This window comes from Babylonia areolata, chromosome 7, assembly GCF_041734735.1.
Source record: "Babylonia areolata isolate BAREFJ2019XMU chromosome 7, ASM4173473v1, whole genome shotgun sequence".
NCBI lineage: Eukaryota > Metazoa > Mollusca > Gastropoda > Neogastropoda > Buccinidae > Babylonia > Babylonia areolata.
The window spans coordinates 23,319,603-23,344,529 of record NC_134882.1 but is presented as its reverse complement, the minus strand read 5'-3'; the positions used below and the strand labels follow the sequence as shown (position 1 = coordinate 23,344,529).

General features: G+C 44.0%; 1 protein-coding gene across 2 annotated transcripts in view; it reads right to left on the bottom strand.

Annotated features, from left to right (window-relative positions):
* Positions 1-24,927, bottom strand: part of LOC143283909 (uncharacterized) — an 80,163-nt gene that overhangs the window by 7,101 nt on the left and 48,135 nt on the right. For both annotated transcript variants that reach the window (XM_076590323.1, XM_076590321.1), the window contains exons 4-6: positions 22,117-22,189; positions 5,867-6,022; positions 1,594-1,641 (exon numbers count right to left, since the gene is read on the bottom strand). In XM_076590323.1, the coding sequence (XP_076446438.1) occupies positions 1,594-1,641; positions 5,867-6,022; positions 22,117-22,189 (277 nt within the window). The remainder of the gene's footprint in view (positions 1-1,593; positions 1,642-5,866; positions 6,023-22,116; positions 22,190-24,927) is intronic.

Here is a 24,927-nt window from a genome sequence, read left to right as displayed (position 1 = left end):
GTTATTTGCCTGCACTAAAGTCTAATACAAACCTGAATTGGTTGGCCCCTACAAGATTCATCACTTCTTGCGTCAAACTGAGTTAAACTTTTTATGTGTGTGGAGAAGAAAGCGCAATAGCCGAGTGGTTCTTCTTCTTTGTTCATGGGCTGCAACTCCCACATTCACTCGTATGTACATGAGTGGGCTTTTACATGTATGACAGTTTCTACCCTGCCAGGGCGCTGAGTGGTTAAAGTGTTGGATTTTCAATGTGAGGGTCCAGGGTTTGAATCTTGATAACGGCGCATCATGGGTAAAGGGTGGAGATTTTTCCGATCTCCCAGGTCAACATATGTGCAAACCTGTTAGTGCCTGAACCCTCTTCATGAGTACATCCACACAAAAAATCAAATACACACGTTAAAGCCCATAAAAGGTCATGTAAGCATTTGGTGGATTATGCGAACAATGAACACATATACCGTGCACCCCCCTGAAATTGGAGTATGGCTACCTACATGGTGGTGTAAATAATCAAAATGGTCATACATGTAAAATATTACATGTCTGTCTGAGTATGTGTGCCTACCTGAAATCCGATTGAATGACAGAGGAAACGAATGATGAGCAGCCTTTAGTCGGCTCTAGCCTGTAGTGCAAATGACCCTGTAAAGCGCTTAAAGCTTGGATAGGCACTATGGAAGTATCCATATCATTCATCATCATAAAAGCAATAGCAAGAAAGAGAAAAGAGACACAGAGAGAGACAGAGAGAGAGAGAGAAGCACACACAAAGAGAGATATGGATGTTTTATTCATATGAAGGCCACCGCCTCTAATGTAGATGTATGATAAGCACAGTATTTGCAGAAAACTAAAAAAACTGCAACAGACTGGAAATGCAATGCCTTGTACAAGTTAAGTAACAAATTCCTCAAAATACTTTCTTATTTGAATGGCAGAAATAGACTTAGGGCAAAACAGATAGGGATATCTATACAATGTATGTGGGATGTGTACATAACTACATGCATGTATATGAATGTGTATTGTGTGTGCGTGCATTTATGTAAGTTTGTGCCTGCCTATGTGTGCGTATGTGTTAGGGTAGCTGTTAGATACACATGTATGTTAAAATGTATGTATGCAGTGTGTGTGTGCGTGCGTGCGTGCGTGCATGCGTGCGTAGTCACATTTTGGTGTGTCTATTAACATAGATGTAATGTTTTATGTTAACAAAGCATTTCTGTAAAGCACCTAGAGCAGATTTCTGGATAGTGTGCTATATAAGTATCCATTATTATTATTATTATTATTATGTACCATACTCTCAAAATGATTAAACCAGAACAACCCCAAACAAAATGTAATTCGTCTTCATTTCCACTTTTGCATAACAGACAATTAAATCAAGTGCAGAATATCGGTGAGAGAGAAAGAGAGTTAGAAGGGGGGAGATGCTGAGATATGAGGAGGGGGGGAAGAGTGCTCGGAAGAGTCAGGATAGGGGATGAGGGCTGGGGTGAAGGAACATCTTGATCCTCTTATCTGGAGAAAAAAAGGCTAAAACTTCACCTTCAAGTTCAAAAGAGATGATCAGTTGTTGCTTACCTGTTTTGTCTTTTCTGGGCACTTTTGATTTCACTAGGGCAATCTCATCTGTCACAGAATATATCACAAAATCTAAAACTGGTTTTGCAAAGTATGTTATACACAAAGAACATTTTCCTTCTGTCTTTGCCTAGAACATTTTTGTTTGCCACTTGCAGTATAGACGAGGGATGTTTTCAACTTGCATCTAATATACAAACGATATTTTCAACTTGCAACTTGAAATACAAGACATTTTTAACTTGTCACTTAAAATACAAGGGATATTTTCTACTTGCAACTTAATATTCGAGAGATATATTTCAACTTGCTATTTAAAATACAAGGAATATTTTCAACTTACAACACTTTGTGTGTGTGCGTGTGCTTATGTTTCTGTGTATGTGTTTGTGTCTGTGACTTTATATATTGTCACTAAAAACCATAAAATGATTCATGTGTTTGATTGTGTAATGAACTATATATACATATATATATATATCAACATAATCACTTACATCAGTTATTGTGTATGTTCACATTTTTTCCCCATCTATTCTGAATGTCATAATGAATTTATATATATATATATAATAAAACGGTGGTCGACCCAAGAAAGTCCGGGAAAAAAACAACAAAAAAAACAACAACAACAATTTTATGAGGGATATTTTCTGCATGTCAATTGAAATACACGGTCTTGCTGCTTAACTTATTCTACTCCACATATGACTCAACTCATGATTACTTCCCCTGTGGACTGGATTTAACGATAAGTATTCTTGTACTGACACACTACACCAGTTTAGTTTATTCTTGCTTAGCACAGCTGGCATTCTAAGCCAAACCATTTCCGAATTCAAAAGTGGGAAAACAAACAACAGGTCAAAAAACAATTCTTCCTCAATTTTCACAAAGTTTTTTTTTTTCTCAAAATGCCATCACCATTGATGCAAAACAGAAGAGGACTGACTGCAGATTGATGTGGCCAAGCTGTTTATGAATTTATAACAGCAATGAATAGGAAAATAGTGGCAGTTTCACTGACGAAAGTGACAGTGAAGAGGTTCAAATCAAATCAAATGATGGTGCTTAGTGCCTCGCCAACCACTGAGACTATCTCAAGGCTATCGCCATGTTAATACCTACTACAAGACAAGGGTAAATTTAAAAAAAAAAAAATCCAATAAAAACAAGTCACTGCTTTAAGCTTACCACTCAAAGTTTAAAAACCTTTCATAGTTTAAAAACTTCAAATCAGATTAAAAATATTTACTTCTTTCAAGAAGTCCATCAGTGTCCACAGAACAAAGTCTTCAGAGAAACCGCCGTGTAATGTCTGTGTCCAACGTCATGCAGAACCAAACAGTCAAGGAGCAAGTGTTTCACGGTGAGAGGTTCATCACAGGGAATACATCAAGGGGCCTCTTCCCCTTCAACAAGTAAGAATGAGTAAAAAAAAAAGTGTGCCCTGCACGCAGTCTGCACAGCACAGACTCCTCCTTTCTGTTCTTCACCACTGATGGGAGGGTCTCTTTTAGGTCTGGATGGATTTGGAACAGCTTGTTGTCCGTCTGGGTGTTCCACTCATCTTGCCAAAGATCCTTAACGTAAGTGTTCACCTTCTGCTTCATGTCTGTGTATGGTACGAAGGATCTCGATAATTCTTCCTTTACAGCGTTCTTGGCAGCTGGTCTGCCCTTTCGTTACCACGAATGCCAACATGGCTGGGAACCCAGGCCAACACAACATCATATCCTTTCTCCGTTATGAGATTAAAAGCTTTGTACAATTCCAGCAGTTTGGGATGAGTCAGATTCCTGCAGGTGATCGCCTCCAGGGCTGACAAGAAGTCGGAAAAGATCATGAATCTCTTTTGTTTCAAAGAGAGAACCATTTTCATCGCCAGAACAAGTGCAGTCAGTTCCGCAGTGTACACTGAGCTGTCAGACAGGATGTGTTCCATTGTGGGCTGGTCAGGAAAGGCGGGACAGAACGCAGATGCAGTGACTCCATCCTCTGACTTGGAACCGTCAGTGAAGATTTTTTGGAAAGTGGGAAATTTGTGGCAGAGTTCTGAAAAGTAAGTTCTGTAGGCCAGTGAACTGGTGGAGTCTTTACGGTACAAGGCCAGATCACTCTTAATTTCTGCCTCAGACACTCCTCTCAAATCAGGGCGTCTGATGACCCCCTTCGAGCAGTTCAGCCCTTTGTGAGGGCAGACCTTCACCGCCCCATCCACAAAAGTAACCGCTTTTAGCAGAAGCTGTGACCGCCTTTTTGATGTAGTCTCCACCAGAAACGTTCCGTTCCTCAGGACTTCAATGCACCAGCCAAACATTCAAAGCCTTTCTGGATGACGAAGGGGCTCAGAGCCAACAGAGGTCTCTCGGACCTCTGAATCAGAGTCTGAGTCGCTTTCCGTTCTTCCCCCTTGCCACTTTAGGGGGATGCGACTGAGTTGAAGTCATGTTTTTTTTTTTTATCTTTAATTCATCCCTCTTTACCCACCCACCATGGGGTCCAACTTTGGGGCCAGGGTCAAGGGAACACCAGGTTTCGGGAGGGACATACGACCAACAGTCTAGCTCTAACGCGTTCCCCCCCGATCATGCCCAGCTCCCGGGGACAGAGAACTGAGCACTGCGGGGGTTATCACAGTTTGCCTCTAAACTGCCAGTCTTGACCCAGCCCCACATAGAGGTAGCCAATTGACACACACGGGCCAATGTGTGCCGCCTGTCTTAGGAGAGGTCCAAGCCAAAGGGATGTGTTGAGAGCAGCATGCTCTCTCAATCCCCAGGATCTCATTCCCCTCCATCACAGGTCGCGCCGCACGGCAAACACGGTGGGCCTGAAGAAGGCCGCAGAGAAAAAAGAATGTGGAAAAGAAGGCTTGATGGGGAGCTGAGGACAGAAAAGAGGCGGTAAAAAGAAGAATAGAGAATAGCGAAAGGGACAGTGGGTCACTTTTAGTTTTGGGCCTCACTCACGACCTGTTCGGCATGGGAAGCCCTATCAGGGGCATCAGTACAAAAACCACCACTTATTCAGTCCGAACAGCTACAATGACTATGTGGGCTATCAATTAAGACCTGGGACTAGAGCAGTAAACCCTTAGAAGCATGTGGATCCCTGCTTCAGACTTTATCACACCATCACAGACTACTGGCGGGCTGTGAAAGAATACTTCCAAATTGAAACGTACTTGTAATAGGACACAATTCATTCATCTTTGAGTGAAAATAAACTGTTTTGTTGTTGTTTTCGAAATGTGTGCATTATTCATTAAAAAAAAAAAAAACCCAAAGAAAATAAATAAATAAATGAATTTAAAAAAACCCAAAAAACCAACACAACTGCCAACATTGAATTCAGTCCTACTGAAGTCCTTTGTGAACTGTGATTGTGCCATTTTCTTAAGGAATAGCTTGGTATTTTCAAGGTCTGCAATCATAAAGATAGGAAAGCATGATTTCTTTTCATCTTTTCTCCTTCTCTTTTAAATATAAAATATAGATGAAGAATGTACACGGGGTCTTTGTATTTGTCTGTTTTAGTGTCATCATCCTTTTATTTTTTTAAGGAATATCATGCTACCATTGACAATTAAATCAGTTTATTCAAATTCATAATAAACACAATGCATACAAGGTAAAAGGTTGTTCAATTTCAAACCTTCCCTGAAAGTTTGATGACATTGTATTTTAAAATAAGCAATGTAGAGCCTTTTTAATGAACACCCTATTTTTTACTGCAATGATTTGGTGTATAGCTGGTAAAGGGGAGTTGTAGCAGGCATGTAGTTGTGGGGTGGAATGAGTTAAGTATGAGAGACACTTCAACTTGCCACATAAATCATACACAACAGACATTTTCCACTTGGACATTTACATTACACAAGGGGCGTTTTCTACTTACCATTTGAAATACAATGGTTATTTTCAATTTACATTGTGCACATGAGGAACATTTCCATCTTGCCACTTAAATTGCAAGTTCCAAAGCATGTCTTCTGCTTAACATTTAAATTCTGGGCATTTTCCACTATATTGTAGCATACAGTTTAAAAAATTAAAAAATATCCCCAAGAAGACAACACACACACACACACACACAGTTTCACGTGCACACACATCTCTCTCACACAAATACACAAAACTACAGATACACATACACACACACGCACACATCCACACTTTCCACCCCCAACCACACATTCCTACACACACGCACACACATCCACACACCCCCACTTCTCATCCCCCACCCTGCCCCATACACAGACTCTCACCCCCTTCCACATCCTCATCGGTGCTGATCTCAGCTCTTTTGTGTGCGGCTTTGCGGGCTTGGTTTTCCTTCTTCTTCCTCTCCTTCTCTGCCTTCCTCTGTTCCTTCTTCTTCCTCGTCTCCTCCTCTTCCTGTGCCAACTGCTTTGCTTTCTCCTCTGTGACAAACACAATCAACAAATGAGTTGTGTGCATGGGTGGGAGTGACTGATTTTTGTAACACTGAGATGTTTGTGCCAGTGTCCAGGGGTTGCTTAACTCTTTCCAGACGAAGGAATGCTCACGCATTCCTACACAAATCGGATTCGGACGAAGGAATGGAATAGCATTCTCTGAAAGTAAAATTCCATCATGCGCTGTACACGTGATTTTGCGATTAGCCAAGCAAAGTGCGCTATTCTGGGTCACACCACAATCGAACAGTATGATTGGTCAGTCTGGGACGTGTGGCCCGTCTCGCACACACGCTGACAAAGTCACTGACCGGTCGTCTGCTTGCGTGCCAGCCTGTCAGCAAAGCGGGCTCCTCTCAGAATGTTGTGAAGCGAACAAGGCAGTGACGGCAACGTTTTAGGGTTGCCGAAGTACTTGAAATGCTACAAACTGAAGGGTCGGACATTGAAGAGGTGGATGATGAAGAAGAAAGCGAATTTTAATGCAGAAAGCGAGCATGGGTATGGTGATTCAGGGTGAAAAATTGGCAGTATTTTCTACATATGGCAAAACTGTAAAAATAAGATGAGAAATTTGATTTTTTTTTTTAATATGTAATAGCTCAACACGTAATAAACCAGTTCTGAAAGTTTCATTTTCTTACACAGTATTTTGTTGTTTTTTTTCCAAACCCTTACAAGTGGGCCGTCTGTGGGGAAAAGCAAGGGAGAAAACTTGTCGTCCCGAGTGAATTAACCAAAGTGCAAGCCTAAATAGTGAAACAAAGTAAAATAAAGGAGAAAAAACAACAACAACAACAACCAACAACTAAAAAACAAACCATTGCTAAAATGCCAATATGGAAATCCATTTAAGAGAAATACTCCCACCCATGTAGGAAATGGAACAATGGTCCAGCAGCTGAGGGTCCTGGTGTAACGTCCCAAATCGTCACCCCATCCGTAGGTCCCCTGGGGAACCTTTTGGGACCCTGAAACGTCCCCTGGGGGAAATTCTGCGACCTCCCCCCTCCCCGATTTTACAAAAGCACTTGTCCGAAAACTCCCCTCCCCCCACCCACCCCCAACTCCCCCATCAATTTAAGATAGTTTGAAGCTTACTTACACACTGGTTAGCAATGAGTGAACCATGAACAAATTTCATATACTTTCTGAATTATGTTATAGATTGTTAGTAAAGCAGCTGAAATGAACATAGAAAATTAATTAAAACTAGGAACTAAATGTTTCACTGTACCTTATGTAGACATACAACAATGAATTATAGTCCAAAGTTCTGCTATTCTACACAGTTTCAGTGCATAATCCACTTAGTTTCTTTGCAACTGCAGTAGAAAGTAATTAAAAAAAAGAGGAGTTTATACTCTGTTTGGTAATATTCACTACCCATGTCAAACTGATGCAAACTACACCAATCGGTTTGCTCTGCTTGGCCAAATTTCGTGTGGCTAACAGTTAAAAAACGCCCAGCCCGGCTGGGTCCACTCTTTGCCAATCAAATGCCTCCAAAGGCAACAAGCAAACTCATTCCATGGCCATCAAGAAACGCCCCATGTGAACCATGGCTCAGACGCAGGGACGAACAGGCGGGCATTTGAGTTTGACATGGAAAGTATTTATCACCAAAAGAAGAGCAGAATTCAAACTCCTCTTTTTGTTGTCATATACTGTACCATGTCAAATTGATACAGAATTTAAAGCAAATGGAGGAGGGCAACACCCTCTGGTTCGCATGGGGAGCCCTTGTAACTGAAACCGATGTGTTAGCCAAGACAAAGGAAATCTCCTTGGAACCATCAACCCTGATCGTAAGGAAATCTCTAAGGCAGAAGTTGCTGATGGGATTCTCAGATCACCAAAAAGCGGTCTCGAAGACATGCTGCAGAGGACTGAGGTACAGAGTGCTGAAAAGCAGCTGAACTGGCTATGGCCCACACTTCGTGTGCTCTGGGATTCAGACAGCTGAGATTTCTGTGTGCATGAGAGTAGGCTCTAAGAATGACTTGGGAATCCCAGCAAGAAATGATGCTGGCAGCAATGTCTTGTAATTCTCATTGAGAGAGATGAGAAGATGCCTCTGAGAGGAATGTCTGTGACGAGACCTATCCCAATAGTATTTGAGCTACCTAACTTGGCAGAAATGCCTATCCTAGTCTTGGGCCTCTGATAATCAGAGGGGGAGGGAACCTCTGTTATCTAAGCTAAAAACACCAGAAGGAAATGGAGTGTGATGGAACCATCTCTGTGGAAGGCCAAGTCCTGAGGTATTCCACTAAGACCATTTATCTCACTTCTATGACAGTCTGTGGCCAGCAACAGAAGAAAAGTGGTGATTAAGTCAAAAGGAATGGTACCAAAGGGCTCGAACAGTTGTTTTCGAATGAAATCAAGCAGAAGGAAGAAGTCCCAGTGGGGGCATTCTCCTGGGAATTCTAGATTATTTAAGAAAGCCCCCCCCCCACCCACCCACCCACCCTCCAGACCTCTCCAAAGAAGGAAATCAGCTTCAAAGGAAGGTCCATCTAGCTGCCTGATACTGTAGTGATAGTCACACAAATAGCCGATCTGTACCCACACATTAAGTGAGCTGACAGGTTGAGACCCGTGGAGCAGTGAGTCACGAAGTTGGCAAGCTGCATGCTTGTAGGGTTGATAGCAGGGACGTCCTGAGCCGTACACCACTACAACTATTTCTTCCATCGAAAGTCAAATAGAGTCCATCCCAGACCTCCTTACTTTTGAGACTAAGGAGGTCAGAGGAGGCGCCCCTTGGAAAGAGCCTACTACACAGAGGCAGACCAAGGGGCCAAACACTTCAATTTTGGTGAGGCAGTTCAGACCGCATAGCAGCTATGTGTGCATGTGGAGGACTTGAATGAGGGATCCCTGAGCGGGTCTGTCTCAGCAGATGTGGTTTGGCTTTGAGTTCCAGAGGTGGAACATGTGTCAGAGCCTTGGGGTCCAGGTACCAGGGCTGAGCAGGCCATTTGGGCGCAATGAAAATCAGCTGTGGGCATTCCAGTCTGGCTTTCTGGATCACCATGGACAGAACTGGAAAGGGAGGAAATGCGTAGGCAATCTAGTTGCACCAGTCTAGAGACAGAGCATTCACTGCCCACACTTCTGGGTCTGTGACCGGTGAGACGTAAGCGGGGAGTCTCTTGTTGAACTTTGTGGCAAAGAGGTCCACCATCGGCCGAAACCACCACTCCTACACCCCCTGAAGGGTGTCCTTGTCCAGGGTCCACTCTGTATGAATGACACTTTTGGATCTGCTGAGTGCATCGGCAAAATGTTGGCTTTGCTTGCTATGTCTGAGTGCATTGCCCTAGACATGGCACCAATGGAGTAGGGCCTCGGTCCACAGGGAGAGGTCCACTGAATGCACCCACTGCCCACGCCCTCCCACCACCTTTGTTTACATAACACACTACTGTCCTGCTGTCTGTGAACAAACAGATGGTCTTGCCGGCGGCCTCCCCCAAGAAGTACAGGAGAGCCCTGCGAACTGCCTCCAGTTCCAGAACACTGATGTGGCATAGGCACTCCGGGGACCAAGTCCCTGCGGCATGGAGTGAGTCCATGTGGGCTCCCCAGGCAGGGAGGAGGCGTCTGTGAAGAGTGCCACTTGAAGTTGGGTGGGGCTATGGGCACCCCCTGTGTCCGAAGAGGGGAGAGAAACCATACTGATGTCACCTCAAGGAACCATTCTTCCAGACAGATCTGAGTGTCCCAGGGTTGGGTTCCCTGGGACCACCACAGCCTGAGCCCTCTGAGGGGGGTGCTTGCAAAGCCTGCCATGAGGGGTGATGGGTGCCATGGATTCCATCATGCCCAAGAGCAATGAAAGTGTTCATGCTGTACCTAGGGAGGAACGGCATAAGCTGCGACAGAGAACTGCCAGTCAACCCAAGTGATCTGGTGTCAGAAAGACTATCACGAGTCAAATCTCATCCCTCTGAAGTCGAAGGACTGACTCCTGGTTCGTGACAAAGCCCAGCTGGGAGCACAGGTCCAGAAGTCTGGCCATGTGCCTCTGACACAGGGCCTGTGACAGGGCCAGAATGAGCCAGTCATCCAGGTACACACACAAACGAATGGATTCCGACCTGACCTGGGACACCAATTCCCGCACCACCTTGGTAAACATGAAAGGGGCAAGGGAAAGACCAAATGGGATGGAAGAGAATTGGAACACTTTGTACCTCCAAACTAACCTCATGTACTGACGGGTTGCTGGGTGAATAAATATATGGAAGTAAGCATCAGGTCAATAGAAGTAGCCCAACTACCCTGTTGAATGGTCTCTCGAATATGTGCCTGTGTGTCCATCTTGAATTTGACTCTGGGGAGGAATTTTTTGATGGGGGACAAGTCCAGGACTGGTCTCCACCTTCCAGAGACCTTTGAAATCACAAACAGGTGGCTGTAAAATCCTGGACCTAGGTCCAAGAGTTGGGTCTCAGAGGTGGGCGTTCCTCTTCCCAAGGCAGCATGTACCCCGATTCCAGCACCGACACAATCCAGTCGAGTTCCAGTGCACGCCACTGTTGTGTGTGCCGAGAGAGACTTCCTACTTTGTATTTGTATTTCTCTTTTTTATCACAACAGATTTCTCTGTGTGAAATTCGGGCTGCTCTCCCCAGGGAGAGTGCGTCGCTACACTATAGCACCACCCATTTTTTTGTATATTTTCCTGCGTGCAGTTTTACTTGTTTTTCCTATCAACGTAGATTTTTCTACAAAATTTGGCCCTTTTGTTGCCGTGGGTTCTTTTACATGCGATACGTGCATGCTGCACATGGGACCTCGGTTTACCGTCTCATCCGAATGACTAGTGTCCAGGCCGCCACTCAAGGTCTAGTGGAGGGGGAGAAAATATCGGCATCTGAGCTGTGATTTGAACCAGCATGCTCAGGTTCTCTTGCTTCCTAGGCGGATGCGTTACCTCTAGGCCATCACTCTTGTAGAGGCTGCACTACTGGCGGTGCTGGATCAGGGCCTAGTCACTGGGGGTACTGTCTTCTGGCCTTAGGTATGGCCAGTTGTTGTGGCTGGGCATGAGGGGCCTTGAGCTTCTGGCGGTGATGCTGAAACTGCCGCCTCATCTTTGACTGAGTGGCACTGGGAGGTGCCTGGGGGGCAGGCCACTTAAGAGGCAGAGAACCCTGGCGGCCCTGGGAGGTATGGACTAAGTATGATGCCACCTCCTGTTCATCTCGTCCCTGTGGCTGATGAAACTGGGCATGTAATGCCCGAAGGGAGAGTGCTGCTGTACCGGGATGGACTGCAAAGTGGCCCTTTCCTCGAGCAGCATGTTGAGGCGGAGCACCACGTCCTGTTGAGCCAACACTGTATTAAAATGTAGGCTGGTAGCTGCTTCTGTGGCCACGGTCAGACCTGAGGCCACTCTGTTGCCAAAGAGGTTCAACCTTGGGTCACTGAAGAGGCCTGGAGGGTCTGAAGAAAGAGAACCAATATCCTGAGCAACAGGATGCTGTTCCCACAACTGGTTGGCCCTGTGGAGGAAGGCAGCAAAGGTGTATGCTGTGGAGACCTCCAAGAGCAACAGCATGCTAATTTCTTCCATTCCACCAACGTTCTGAAAGAGAGGTATGGAAGATATTGTGTTGCGGGCCCAGCATCCTGTTGCTCAGAGGGCTCTGCTTCCATATAGGCCAGATAGTCCAGGGTGTATAAAGACCACACCTCACTTTTCGTCTTTAAGAAACTTCCCCAGGGGGAAAGCTCCTGGGGCTGAAAAGGCCTCCTTGCAGGGAGGAGGCATGGAAGCAGCACCCCTGACTGTGCCATTGAGCTTATTGAGCCACTCCTGTGCCATCTCTGGAACTTTAAGATGCCAGGAGGCAGCATCATGTTGTCTGAGGAGGGCTGAGGTGACAGTGTGGGTGGATGGGCAGACTCTGCATGAGTGACCTGATTGGGGAGGTTCAGCTCTAGCAGAGCTAGAGCCGAGTTAATCTGTCACCCTGGGAGGGGTGGGATGAATGTGTGACAGTATCTTCATCGGAGTACAGAGGCTCCAAACTTTCCTCTCACTCCATCCGAGGCTGGGTCCCATCCCAAGCTGATGTACCTGCTGAGCTGTCGTGGATGTGGTGGTCAACTCAGCGGGACGAGTTTAAGTGATCCAGAGTCTGGTCATAAGAAATGCCCCTAACATCCTTCCCATCTGAAGTGGGTGAAGAGTGCTTTGACCGTAGGTCTAGCCATGCTTGAGAGTAGAGTTCAGTCCTGAAAGGGAGGCTGTAGTGAATGTGGAGGTCACATGTGGGGTGGCCAAGTAGCAAATTCATGACGGAGAGGCACTACTGACTGAGGAGGTTGGCCTGACTGACAAATAGTCAATCCACTCGCAGGGGCAGCCTGTGCCACCCTGTGGAATGTGCTGGGCCGGATCTGTGAGGGAAAGGATGAAGGATTGCGCCCTGGTCCTCCTGGCAACCCAGCATGCACCATAGGTACGCTCCAGTATGGGCAAAATGGGGAAATCCACCCTTGGGTGCCAGCCATCCTATGACCCCATCCCCAAGCGTACTGGCACCTTGACCTCCAGGAAGGAAGAAACCTTGCCAAGTTGGAGGGAGGTCGGGTCTGACTTGGTTGTCAGTCCCAACAGAAGACCGGCGGGCCGATAGCCTGGCACTACCTGACACATGCGTGCCTCCCCCAGCAGGGGAGACTGGCCGGGTAAGCGAAAGCCTGCGTAACAGGTAGCCACTTGCCCAGAATCACCTCATGTGGACAGACTGTGGTGGCTTGGCCTGGGGTGGGCAAAGTAGAGGTCCCCACCCCCCCACTCCCCCCAAGGCCAGGACTTTCTCCCCCACTGAGGTGGGGAGGGGGCTCAGCATTGGAGGGAGGAGGGGAAATAGCAACAGAGCCCCTAAGGGCCTTCTCATTTTAAAGGCCTTGGTAGCTGCCAGGCACAACCTCCCCTTAAGAGTGAGTGCCCAGCCCCAAGTCCACACCACTTAGAGGAGTTGCCACTCCCAATTAATCCCTTCTCCTCTGGTGTGTGGTCTCCTGGCGACCTAACATCAAATGGTTCTCTGCGGACTGCCAACACTGGAACCTGGAACTGTGACAGACGAACCCGGGTGTGGCCATGTATGGGGGAATCTAAAAATGAGCGGCGTGGGAGTAATGGCACTGAAACGGCGCAGATGATGGGGCAGCAAAAAAAAAAGAAGAAAAAAAAAAAGAAGAAAAAAAAAGAGCATTTTTCTTGATGCAGACATTTGTCATGGGGCACTGAAGAGGTAAATAATGTTCTGATTGCATTACTTTGTGACCGGTTTACAGTATTAGGACTTCTTGACATGATTTTACTATTAGCTGACCACTACACATTACTGCTGACAATTTATGTCTGCTTGGTTTCCTTTCCTCTTTTTGTATCTTTGTATAATCACTGTTAACACATGAGATGAATTTTGGGAACTTAAAAGTTAACCTGCACTTGTGGGTGTGCATACACGTTCGATGTACACGCTCACAAAAATATGGGTCAACGTAGGTGTCCTTTCCTCTTTTTGTGTCTTTGTGTAATCACTGTTAACACATCAGATGAATTTGGGGAACTTCCCAAATATATATATATATATATATATATATATAGTTCATTACACAATCAAACACATGAATCATTTTATGGCTGTATCTTCATACTATAACACATCACATTACTGTTACAAAGACATCTCTGATCGCTGTATCTTTTTGTTTTTTCTCCCCCACCCCCCTCTTCTTCTCCCCTTTTCCTTTTCTGCTTCACATGAACGTTTTCATTGGAAAGAGAAAAAGAAAGAAGAAAAAAATCAATAGAAAAAAACAACAAAAGAAAAACCAACAAAGAAAACAACCACAACAAAATAAAACAAAACAAAATAAAAGGGAAAAATAAATGAACGAACATACATACGTATACATACCTACATGTCTGTCTGATTTCATATACATACATGTACATTTCGTTGCATCATTTTAAATGTATGGTTACTTCAGGGTTTTATGTGCTCGCGTATGTATGTGTGCGTGCGTGTGTGCGCGCGTTTGATTTGATGATGACATTTGAGTTCAATATTAAATATTCCAAACCATACACATAGACGTGTCCCACACACATTTCTACAAAAACAGCTACTGCCATCCCCCTTCTTCCCACCTCCTCCCTTGTCGTTTAAATCGTAATCAGCACTTCCCTTTCTATGTAAATCTGTTTAATGCATTTATATGTTTCTGTATTTCATTTCTTGTTCAAAGATTAAAGATAAGGATATTGGCATGGCTGTCTTTGTCTTTTTATAGATACTAATGCACATTTTCCCTATCAATATTATATGACTGACCTTTTGAATGATAATATTATTGCATTTAAAGCTGTCTGATCGTTTCACTCCAAAGAGGACTTCGTTCACATTCAATTCCAGTCTGACGCCAACTGCTCCAACTACCGGTATATAAAATTCAATATGTTTCCAGAATAATTTCACTTGTGGGCATCTGTAGAAGAAATGTTCTATGTAATCAACTTTGTCTACGCAGATTGAGCATTTATTGTTTTCCATTATTTCCATTTTATGCAATAGAATATTAGTTGGATATATGCTGTGCAATATTTTTCCATTGTAGTTCTTTTAATCTTGTTTCTTTAGTTGATGAAGAGGGCAGCAACCAGTAGTAATGATCAATTTCAACGTTAAGTTTTCTAAGCCAGAAGTGGTAGGCACATGGTTTTACTTCATCTTTCTTTGATTTTTTCATTCTTTGGAATATGAATTTTAGCTTTGTACAGAACACTTTTAGGTTGTCAGCTGTGTCAGAATTGACAGTTTCTTTTATGTCACCCATTCATTGCTTCCACTGGTGAGGAATAGCATTTAATAAAGCATTATATTCAAAAATAAAAGATGGCTGGTTTTCCCCCAATTTCTCTATAATTTCTTGCAAGTTATTCATCCTTTTTTCTTGTATGTTAACGACATCTCTTACTCTTTCTATTCCTGCAGTCTTCCACGAGGGAAAGAATAAAGAGTTATGGTTGTACTGGATTAAGTTATTGTTCCATAACAGTTGGACACTAAAGTTGTTCTTGTCAATGTCCGATTCCTTTTTTTTAGATATTTGTGTGTTAATTGTGTTCGTAATACATTATGCCAAAATATATTTTTTATTTTTGACAGTGCTTTTAAATTGCTGGGTCTGCAGTTTACGTTAAATGCCCAAAGTTTGCTTGCAAGTTTTCCAAAGTGCCACCGTGGAATATATGTCCAGTTTTCATTTTCTGATGCAAAAAGTTTCCCAGCCCATTGCAAATAAAAACATTCCTGGACTTTGTGAACATTTACCATATTCAGTCCACCCTGGGAAACTTCTGCTTCCATTGTTGTCCTCTAAACATTCTCAAAGGCCTTTCTGTTAGATCTTCTGCGTTGCCAAACAAATCTATACAATGTTGTATTTATTTCAGAAAGTACAGTCTTGTAGTCCTATTGCTTGCATTATGTATATAAACTGGCTTAGCAGAAATGTTTTAATGATAACGATTTTTCCATGGATCCTCAAGTCTCGTTTGCTCCATGTACCTATTAATTTATTCATTGTAGATATTCTATCTGACCAGTTGTCTTCTATGCTTGATGCCGGACTGGAGTTGTTTAAGTGTATTCCTAATATTTTTATTTTGTCTGTCAACTCAAAAGGCAGATTACTTTCTCTGTGTTCTATATGTCTTATCTCCATAGCTTTTGTTTTTTGAGCATTTAAATACAGACCAGAAAAACATGAAAAATCATTATGTCCACTGCCTTGTTCATATCATCACAACTGTTTAAAAAAAAAAGTGTCGTGTCATCGGCTAAACTGTTTTATTTTTAATGTTTTGTGTTCATTCTTTTGTGTAGGAAGTGTAACCCTGGTGATGTTGCTATTCCTTATTTTTATTGCTAACAATTCTACTCCCAATATAAAGGCTAAGGGTGAAAAGGGGCAACCCTGTCTGATTCCACATTTTAACATAAAAGGTGCTGATGTCCACCCCCCCCCCCCCCCCCCCCCATGGTTGATACTACTAAATGTATCTTTAAACATAACTGTAACTCACTGTATAAACTGTTTACCAAACCCAAATACATTTAATGTTTCTAGCATATATCTTTTAGAAATGGTACCGAATGCCTTTTGATAATCTAAAGCTAAGAGATAGCCAGTTTTGTTTGTTTCTTTCAAATATTCTATGATGTGATCAATTGTTCTTATAACAGTAGATATGCTTCTTCCTTTAAGATATCCCACTTGATCTTGGTTAATCAATTTATCTACTACACAGCTTAATCTTTTTGCAAATGTTTCTGCCATTATTTTATAATCAGTGTTTGTGAGGGTAATAGGACACCAGTTATTTAGTTTATCACGTGCCAAGTCTTTTCCTTTGTGCAGTAAGATAATAATACCTTGTTTTTGTGTGTACGACATGTCATTCTTGTCAAGAGTTTCATTGTAGGATTCAGTTACCAGCACTTTCAATCAATTCCAGAAATATTTCATGAATTCTACCATAATACCATCACTGCCAGGAGCAGACCCATTTTTCATTGATTTTAAAGCTAATCCTGTTTCTTCAACATTCATCTAACCTTCATAATTTGACGACTCTTCATTATTCAAGCGTGGGAAATTTTTATCTTAAAAGTAATGGAGGGTATACGCCTATATTCTCTGAATGTGGTTCGTCCATCAGGATCGACGAGGACCATCTAGTCATCCTGGGGGTGGGTGGGTTGGGATCTGTGGGTGCGCAGATGACTGGTCAGGCCAATCCACGCCCGGAAGGTTCTGACGCAGTGTGGACAGGGGATGGTGGCGGCTGTTGGGGACTTGCTGGCACTGCTTTTCCTGGCCTGTCTGCATTGCTCTGCTGCAGCGATTCTGTTGGCCTCACAAGATTTGGCGCCTTTGTGGACAGCTGAACGCCACTTTGGTCTGTCCATTGCATTCAGCTCCCATGTGTTGTGGCTGAAGCTGAAGGCCTTCAGAGAAGCTTTCAGAGTGTCTTTGAAGCGCTTCTTTTGGCCTCCATGGGAGCGCTTGCCATGTTGGAGTTCGCTATACAGCAGTTTCTTGGGGAGCTGGTGGTCTGGCATGCGAACTACATGGCCTGCCCAGCGCAGCTGGGCCTGCATCAAGATGGTGTAGAGGCTGGGCAAGTTTGCACGAGTGAGCACCTCTGTGTCTGGGATCTTCTCTTGCCACTTTATGCCGATAAGTTTTCTGAGGCTGGTGGTGTGGAAGTGGTTCAGCTTTTTGGTGTGGTGTTTGTAGACCGTCCATGATTCCCATCCATAGAGCAGTGTGGTGAAAACTATCACCTTGTATACTTTGAGCTTTGTCTCCAGGGTGATGCCTCTCATGTTCCAAACATTCTTATGGAGTCTGCTGAAGGCAGCGCTGGCTTTGGCGAGTCTGGCATTCACCTTGTCGTCGATGACAACTGTGCGAGAGAGTGTACTGCCCAGATATGTGAACTTGTCCACCGCGTTCAGTCGTTGCCTGTTGATGAAGATGTTTGGTTCAACGTAAGGCTTTCCTGGAGCTGGCTGGTGCATCACCTCAGTCTTCTTTGTGCTGATTGTGAGGCCAAAGTTGTCACAGGCAGCAGAGAACTTGTCGACACTGTGTTGCATGTCAGCTTCAGAGGCAGCACTGAGAGCGCAGTCATCAGCAAACAGGAAGTCGTTGACGGTGTCTGTCCTCACCTTGGTTTTTGCTTGAAGCCTCCTGAGGTTAAAGAGTGAGCCATCTGTGCGGTACCTGATGCCAATGCCTACGTCAGCGTCTCTGAAGGCATCTGTCAGCATGGCTGAAAACATGAGACTGAACAGGGTGGGGGCAAGAACACACCCTTGCTTGACTCCGTTGGAGACAGGGAATGTTTCTGAAGTCTCTCCGTTGTCTTGGACTCGGGCCAGCATCCCATTGTGTAGTTGCCGTATGATGGTGATGAACTTTCTGGGACATCCATACTTCGCCATGATTCTCCAAAGGCCATCTCTGCTAACAGTATCGAAGGCCTTGGTCAGATCAACATAGGTGGACTAAAGGTCGGCGTTCTGTTCCTGACACTTCTCCTGGAGCTGCCTGGCAGCAAACACCATGTCAATAGTCCCGTGTTCTTTCCGGAAGCTACACTGGCTCTCTGGTAGGAGACCTTGCTCAAGGTGCGCTATGAGAGGGTTGAGTAGCACTCTGGCTAGAGTCTTGCCTGCGACGGACAGCAGGGATATTCCACGATGGTTGTCACAGGCCTGACGATTTCCTTTGCGCTTGAACAGGTGTATGATGGAAGCGTCTTTGAAGTCCTGTGGAACTGCCTCATGCTGCCAGATGAGCTGGAACAGCTGATGAAGCTTCTCAGTCAGCGCCATACAACCTTCTTTGAAGACCTCAGCTGGAATGGAGTCTGAGCCAGGGGCTTTGCCATTGGATAGCAGACGGATAGCTTTCTGGGTCTTCTCCAAAGTTGGAATGGCATCCAACGACTCACTCACTGGGGGAGTCGGTCGATGGCTTCATCATTGATGGTGGAGGGGCGGTTCAGTACACTGTCAAAGTTTTCAGCCCATCTCTCAAGGATCCCGTCCTTGTCAGTGATCAGGGTAGAACCATCAGCACTGAGAAGTGGAGCAGATCCGGAGGTGGTGGGACCGTAGACTTCTTTCAGGCCGTTATAGAAGTTCTTCATGTCGTTCCTGTCTGCAAAGCCCTGGATCTCATCAGCTTTGTTGTTCAACCAGGAATCCTGCATCTGCCGCAGCTTCAGCTGGATGGTGCTGCGTACGCTCTTCAGTATGTCATTCTTTGACTGTGACTTGGGATCTTCAATGTGGGCTCTGTAGGCTTGGCGTTTGTCTTCTAGCAGCTGCTTGATCTCATTGCAGTTCTCATCAAACCAGTCTTTGTGCTTCCTGACAGAAGGCCCCAGGCACACCATGGCAGTGTTGTACACCGTCTCATGCAGTGCGCCCCATGCTGCCTCCACATTCTGGTTGTCCAGCACGGTGGACTCAAGGCGTTCCTCCAGGATGTCAGCAAAGCTCTGCTTGATGTTGCCTAGTTCCAGCTTGTTGACATTCAGGCGTTGAGTGCTTTCATACCCTGAGGCTGTCTCTTGGGCTGGATGTGGAGGTTGAGCTTGGAGACGATAAGGCGGTGGTCTGTCCAGCACTCGGCGCTGCACATGGCCCTCATGACTCGTACGTCATGCCTGTCCCTCTTCCTGACAATGACAAAGTCGATGAGATGCCAATGCCCAGAGCGAGGATGCATCCATGACATCCTGTTATGGGTAGGGAGGCAGAAGATGGTGTTTGTGATAAGAAGGTCGTGCTCAGCACATGTCTGGAGAAGTAGTTGGCCATTGCTGTTACAGTTACCAACCCCATGCTTCCCAATCACTCCTTCCCAGGAGGTGCTGTCACAACCAACTCTCGCGTTAAAGTCACCAAGTATGATCAGCTTGTCTGCGTTGGGAACAGTGGTGATGACAGCATTCAGGTCCTCGTAGAACTTGTCCTTGATCTCATCTGGGTTGGTCATGGTGGGCGCGTAGGCGCTGACAATGGTGGTAAACTTCTTCCCATTGCATATAGGGAGTTTCATTGTCATCAGGCGATCGTTCACTCAGCCAGCTTGCCAACGAGGGTTGTCTTCACTGCAAAGCCAACTCCAGCCTCACGTCTCTCTTCAGGTCCGCGACCACTCCAAAAGAAGGTGTAGCCTGCGCCTTGCTCACAGAGTTCGCCTTCTTCTGCCAGTCTGGTCTCACATAAGGCAGCGATGTCGATGTTATACCTGGCTAATTCACTAGCAATGAGTGCTGTGCGTCTCTGTGGTCTGGCTGAGTTGCCTCTGTCCAGAAGCATACGTACGTTCCATGTGGCAATGGTCAATGGGGTGCTCCTTGTTTTCTTCTTTCTTTCCTTTGTGTGTCGACCGCTTGAGTAGGGTCCCCGTCAGCCGCGGTATGCTGACTAGGGTGGTGTGGAGCAGGCAATGTTTAGGGCACCTTTTCTAGCCCCTTCCTCATGCCATGGAGGTGAGCAGTGCTGTCCTGAAGAGGGCTGCTCAGTCGCTCAGGGGGCTGCTGATCTCCACCGCTGCTCCAGTCGGTGAAAAACGACCCTATGGCCTGAGCCACCTGTGTGCAGGTCCGCGGCTACGACTGCCAGTGTACCCACACCTGTCGCTTCGTCGCTCGCCTGTTGCCACAGGGCTTGGGGAAAATGATGGTATGGGATGAAGGATGACTGATGACTTGTGCGATGACTTTGTTTATAGTGAGGAGGAGTTGCGCACCGTCGACCTCACTCTCTTGTCCGAGACCATCTGTATCCAGTGGCAAGATGAGGTCAAGACGAATGGAGATGGAAACAGATGTAGTGGATGACCAGGATGTCCTATGTGCCTCATCCTGCCCTCAGCACTCCAGTGCTCTGCTGCAACCGCCTTCCTCTCCGTTGAACCATGAAAGTTTCTTCCGCAGAGTCCGCTGAATCCAGTCTTCACATGCTTGGGTAGACAAGCCCTAACTCACCGAGGGTTTGAGACCCATCAGCTACCCTCACCTAGTTTAGCCAACCTGTCAAAGCCGTTGCCCGGGAGTTGGGTGCTGCCGAATGCTAGCAGCTTCTAGGACCCATAGGTGAGAGCTGGGTGCCGGTGGGGACCAACAGAGGACGAACCACTCCCGCAAGAGCGTGACAAACCCCCCCTCTAGAGGTACTACCCCTCCCGTGCACCCCCTAACCCCCATTCTCTGAATACTAGAGGTTTAAAAAATAAGTTAAAACGAACAGCTTTGTTTTCAAATTTTAAACAACACAAATATGATATTATATGTTTACAAGAAACGCACATAAGCAGCGTTGAAGCATTACTGTGGGAAAAACAATGGGGTGGGAAGCTGTTTTTTAACAAGGGCACAAATCATGGAAGAGGAGAAGTCGTGCTAGTATCAAACAAATTTAAGGGAGAAGTAACACCGGAAAAAACATATGATCGAACAATCATTTTGTCCGTTCAGTCATCAGAGCATGACTTCATCCTTCATGCTCGTTAACGTTTATGCTCCAAATGATAGCGCAGATAAAATAAAATATTTCCATTGGTTGCACTCTGTCCTCACCAATTATAGTGACAAGAAAATAATAATTCTTGGGGATTTCAACTGTGTTATGACCAATGGTTTAGATATAGTGTCAGGGGGGCCTCACTGTCACAGAGATATTGATCATTTTCATACTCTAGTGAATAAGCTGAACCTTGTTGATGTTTGGAGATTACTCCACAATACAGAAAATGAATACACAGGGAGTAGATATAATCCATTTATTGCTTGACGGTTGGATTACTGTTTTGGAAATGAAAACATAGTTAATGATTGCGTTTCTTGTCAGAATTTGGGGAACTTAAAAGTTAACCTGTACTTGTGGGGGTGCATACACGTTCGATGTACACGCTTACAAAAATATGGGTCAATGTAACTTAAGTTCACCACATGCCCATATATGATGTTCCCTAACAACGGAAAAAACAAAATAAAACCAACCAACCAACCAAGCCAAAACAGGCAAGATCTTAAATTCACACATGATGCTAACTTAATACACTACAGGAATTACGGAACAAAAGAAAAAGAAAAAAAGGACGCTGCAAAGCTGACATCTTGCAACAGCACATCTTTAATCATGTACTTTGTGAATCTGACCTCTCACTGTTTTTTACGTCATTAGAAAGAGGATGGCCAGAAAGCTCTTGCTCAGAACTACCATCCTACCCACTTTCATCCCTATCTATACCACTTGCGGAAGCAGAAAGAACATGCCAGTATTAAAAGTTTCCCACCCACAGATCCACATACACATGGGGACAATATCTGGCCAAGCAATGACACAGATTCACTTCAGTTTCATAAATTTATTTTCCAGTCATCTTATTCCTAAATGAAGACCTGGAGAAAAAGATTCAGGAGTTGAGAAATAAAAACCACTGCCACCAACCTCTCTGAGCTTTCAGCTTTCTCTGTCGGACGCGCTCCATCTCTGAACTGTACTCTTTCATGTAGAGCAGGATCTGTGTCAAACACATAGACCATCTGCCTGATTGTTCTGGCAATGACATGATCAACACAACTGCAATTACTAGAATGCATACTCCAGGGGAAAATACTTTTACAAATAAATTACCATATTTCACTGACTATAAGGCACTTCAGATTATAAAGTCCATCCTCTAAATATACTTTTTTTTCTTTTTTTTAAAACTAATGTTAGCCCCTTGTCTGCTGAACATTTTAACAATTTTGTGGTTACTATGTATCTCCTTGAAATTTTGCAAGATGATTGCTCATACATTGTACTGTAAGGAGATTATAAAATTCCACTGTATAATTGTTTTTAAATCCAAGTCAAAGAATATGTCTGGGTTTATTCCAATGTACCTTTTATTTACCTGTGTTCTAGCTGAACTGGTACCATAAGCAGTATTGGCTTGAAGTTGTGTACCTTGTGAATGGAGAGAGAAACCACTCTTTACAATTTGTTAATCATTTGTTCTCCTGGCCTCATTGTATATCAATTCTAAGTCTTAAAACCAACAAGGCGACCATGTGTTTGTTTTGTATTTTCTGTGTGTTGTGTGGCTTATTCAGGATTGATGCCATTCTTTAATAAAAGCTAATTTGTTTGCACATTTCTTCTGTCATTGCTGCTGTGTGCACGTCAAATGACTGGTACAAGGACAAGCCCGGCGCTTCCTTTTTTGAGGAAGTGTCTGGGCTTATTCCAATGTACCTTTTGTTTTATTTACCTGCGTGCTAGGTGAATCAGTAGCACAAGCAGCACTGTCTTGAAGTTGTGTACCTTGTGAATGGAGAGAGTTACCACTCTTTACTATCAGTTAAATCAAAGAATATATCCATGAAATAAATGGTTTAAAATTCTCTGCATCACAATTAATTCCAGGATTTTCAGTCCTATTTGTTTTTGACCACTCCCTCTTCTCATCTCGCTTCCTTTTCCATGCTACACACATATAATGGCAGTGTTTGTGACTGGAATTTTCCATTTTCTGAGTCATACAGTGCAGGCCAAACTAGTCCAAGGGATGCAAAGAATCTTCAAACATTCTAGATGACAGGCCAAAGATGTCATCCTTGTGGGTTTGATGGCAACCTGGAAAATATTCTGGTCAATAACAGCATTTGGTGCATGAAACTTTCACAAGGTGCCATGCTTCGGAGCTGAAGAAAACAGTACTGCCTTTTTTAGTCCATAGAATATGCTAGGAGAGAGTGAAAGTAAAGAGGGAGTGAAACACACAAAATACATATTAAATACCAGTTTTGTGGAATCAGTGCTGCTGATGGCTGTTATCATGGCTTGTGTGCATAACAATAATTTCCTCAAAGAACAAGACATATGGACATGTGCTGAGAAAATAAGAACTAGTTTTCTCACTGATCTATCTCTGAGCTAATCAATACAGAGTAACCAACTCAATATTCACTGTGACTGTAATAAAGATAATGCAGAATGTTCAAAGCTAGGCAAGCTTCACAAAAAGATATAATAATGAAAAGACAGTGACACCTTGAGACACACTGTGACACACACAGAATGAGATATTATATTACAATTTACACACAACATACATCCACCCACCTACATACAACACACCCATGAGCACACACACACACACAAACATTGATGCATACAAGCACACACTCAACCACACACCTTACACCAATGCAAGAGATCCTAACTAAGAGATGTCATAGTCAAACAAACAGTACAGAGACAGCCAACACAACAGGAGAAAACAAAACTTTTTAATTTTACCTGTCGTAGTAACAGCTCAAGTACCCAGTCTCACTAACAAAGCCTAATATATGGGTGGGAGGGTAGAATTTTTAGCAACAAAATCAGAAACGGCAACATATCTGGAATCAATGCACCACAATCATCCTTTAATATACCAGGACATAAACACATAAAAATAAAACAACCAGCAGAAGATTTAAAAAATGATACAGGGTTGGAGCAAAAGAGATCCAAGCATACATGGTAAAGTTTTTGTCATAAAAACATTTTTATATTCTACATTATGCAGTCCACTGGCAATCCAGAACATGTTCTCATTTAGATAAACACACTGTTGTACAAGTTTCTTTGGCAAAGAAAACAGTAAGGCTTTTGGAAAAAGTAAAGAGAAATGTAATGGAATTGAAATGGGAAATGTAACTGAAATGCCAAAAACTTTAATATTTACAACAGGCGTGTAGACTATTTATTCCAATGGAAGAGAACTAGAGTTTGATAGACAAATGATATCTTCATGCTTAACTGTAAACCAAAACAAATAATGTGTACAGATAATACTGAAAATGGATTTTGAAGGAAAATGACTAAGAACATATGAGAGATTTAGTGTATGTCTCAGAAAACAGATTGCTTAGTTTTGAAGAGACAGAAAATCTCATAGGGGAAAGGAATGCAATTACAGTATTTGAATACACCTTGAGAAATGCTGTTCCGATTTCCTTGCTGGAATGGATACAGGATGGACAAATTGTAAGGGATTGTAAGAGACCCTATTATTTGTTCAGTTCAGTTGCTCAAGAAGGCATCGATGTGTTCGGCCAAATCCATATATGCTGCACCATATCTGCAAAGCAGATGCCTGGCCAGCAGCTTTACTCTACACACTAAGTCAGGCCTTGAAAGAAAATAAAACGAATTAAAATGAAATAAAATTAGATAAATAAAAAATGATACCATAAAAAGAAGAAAAAAACAAACAAAAAAACCCCA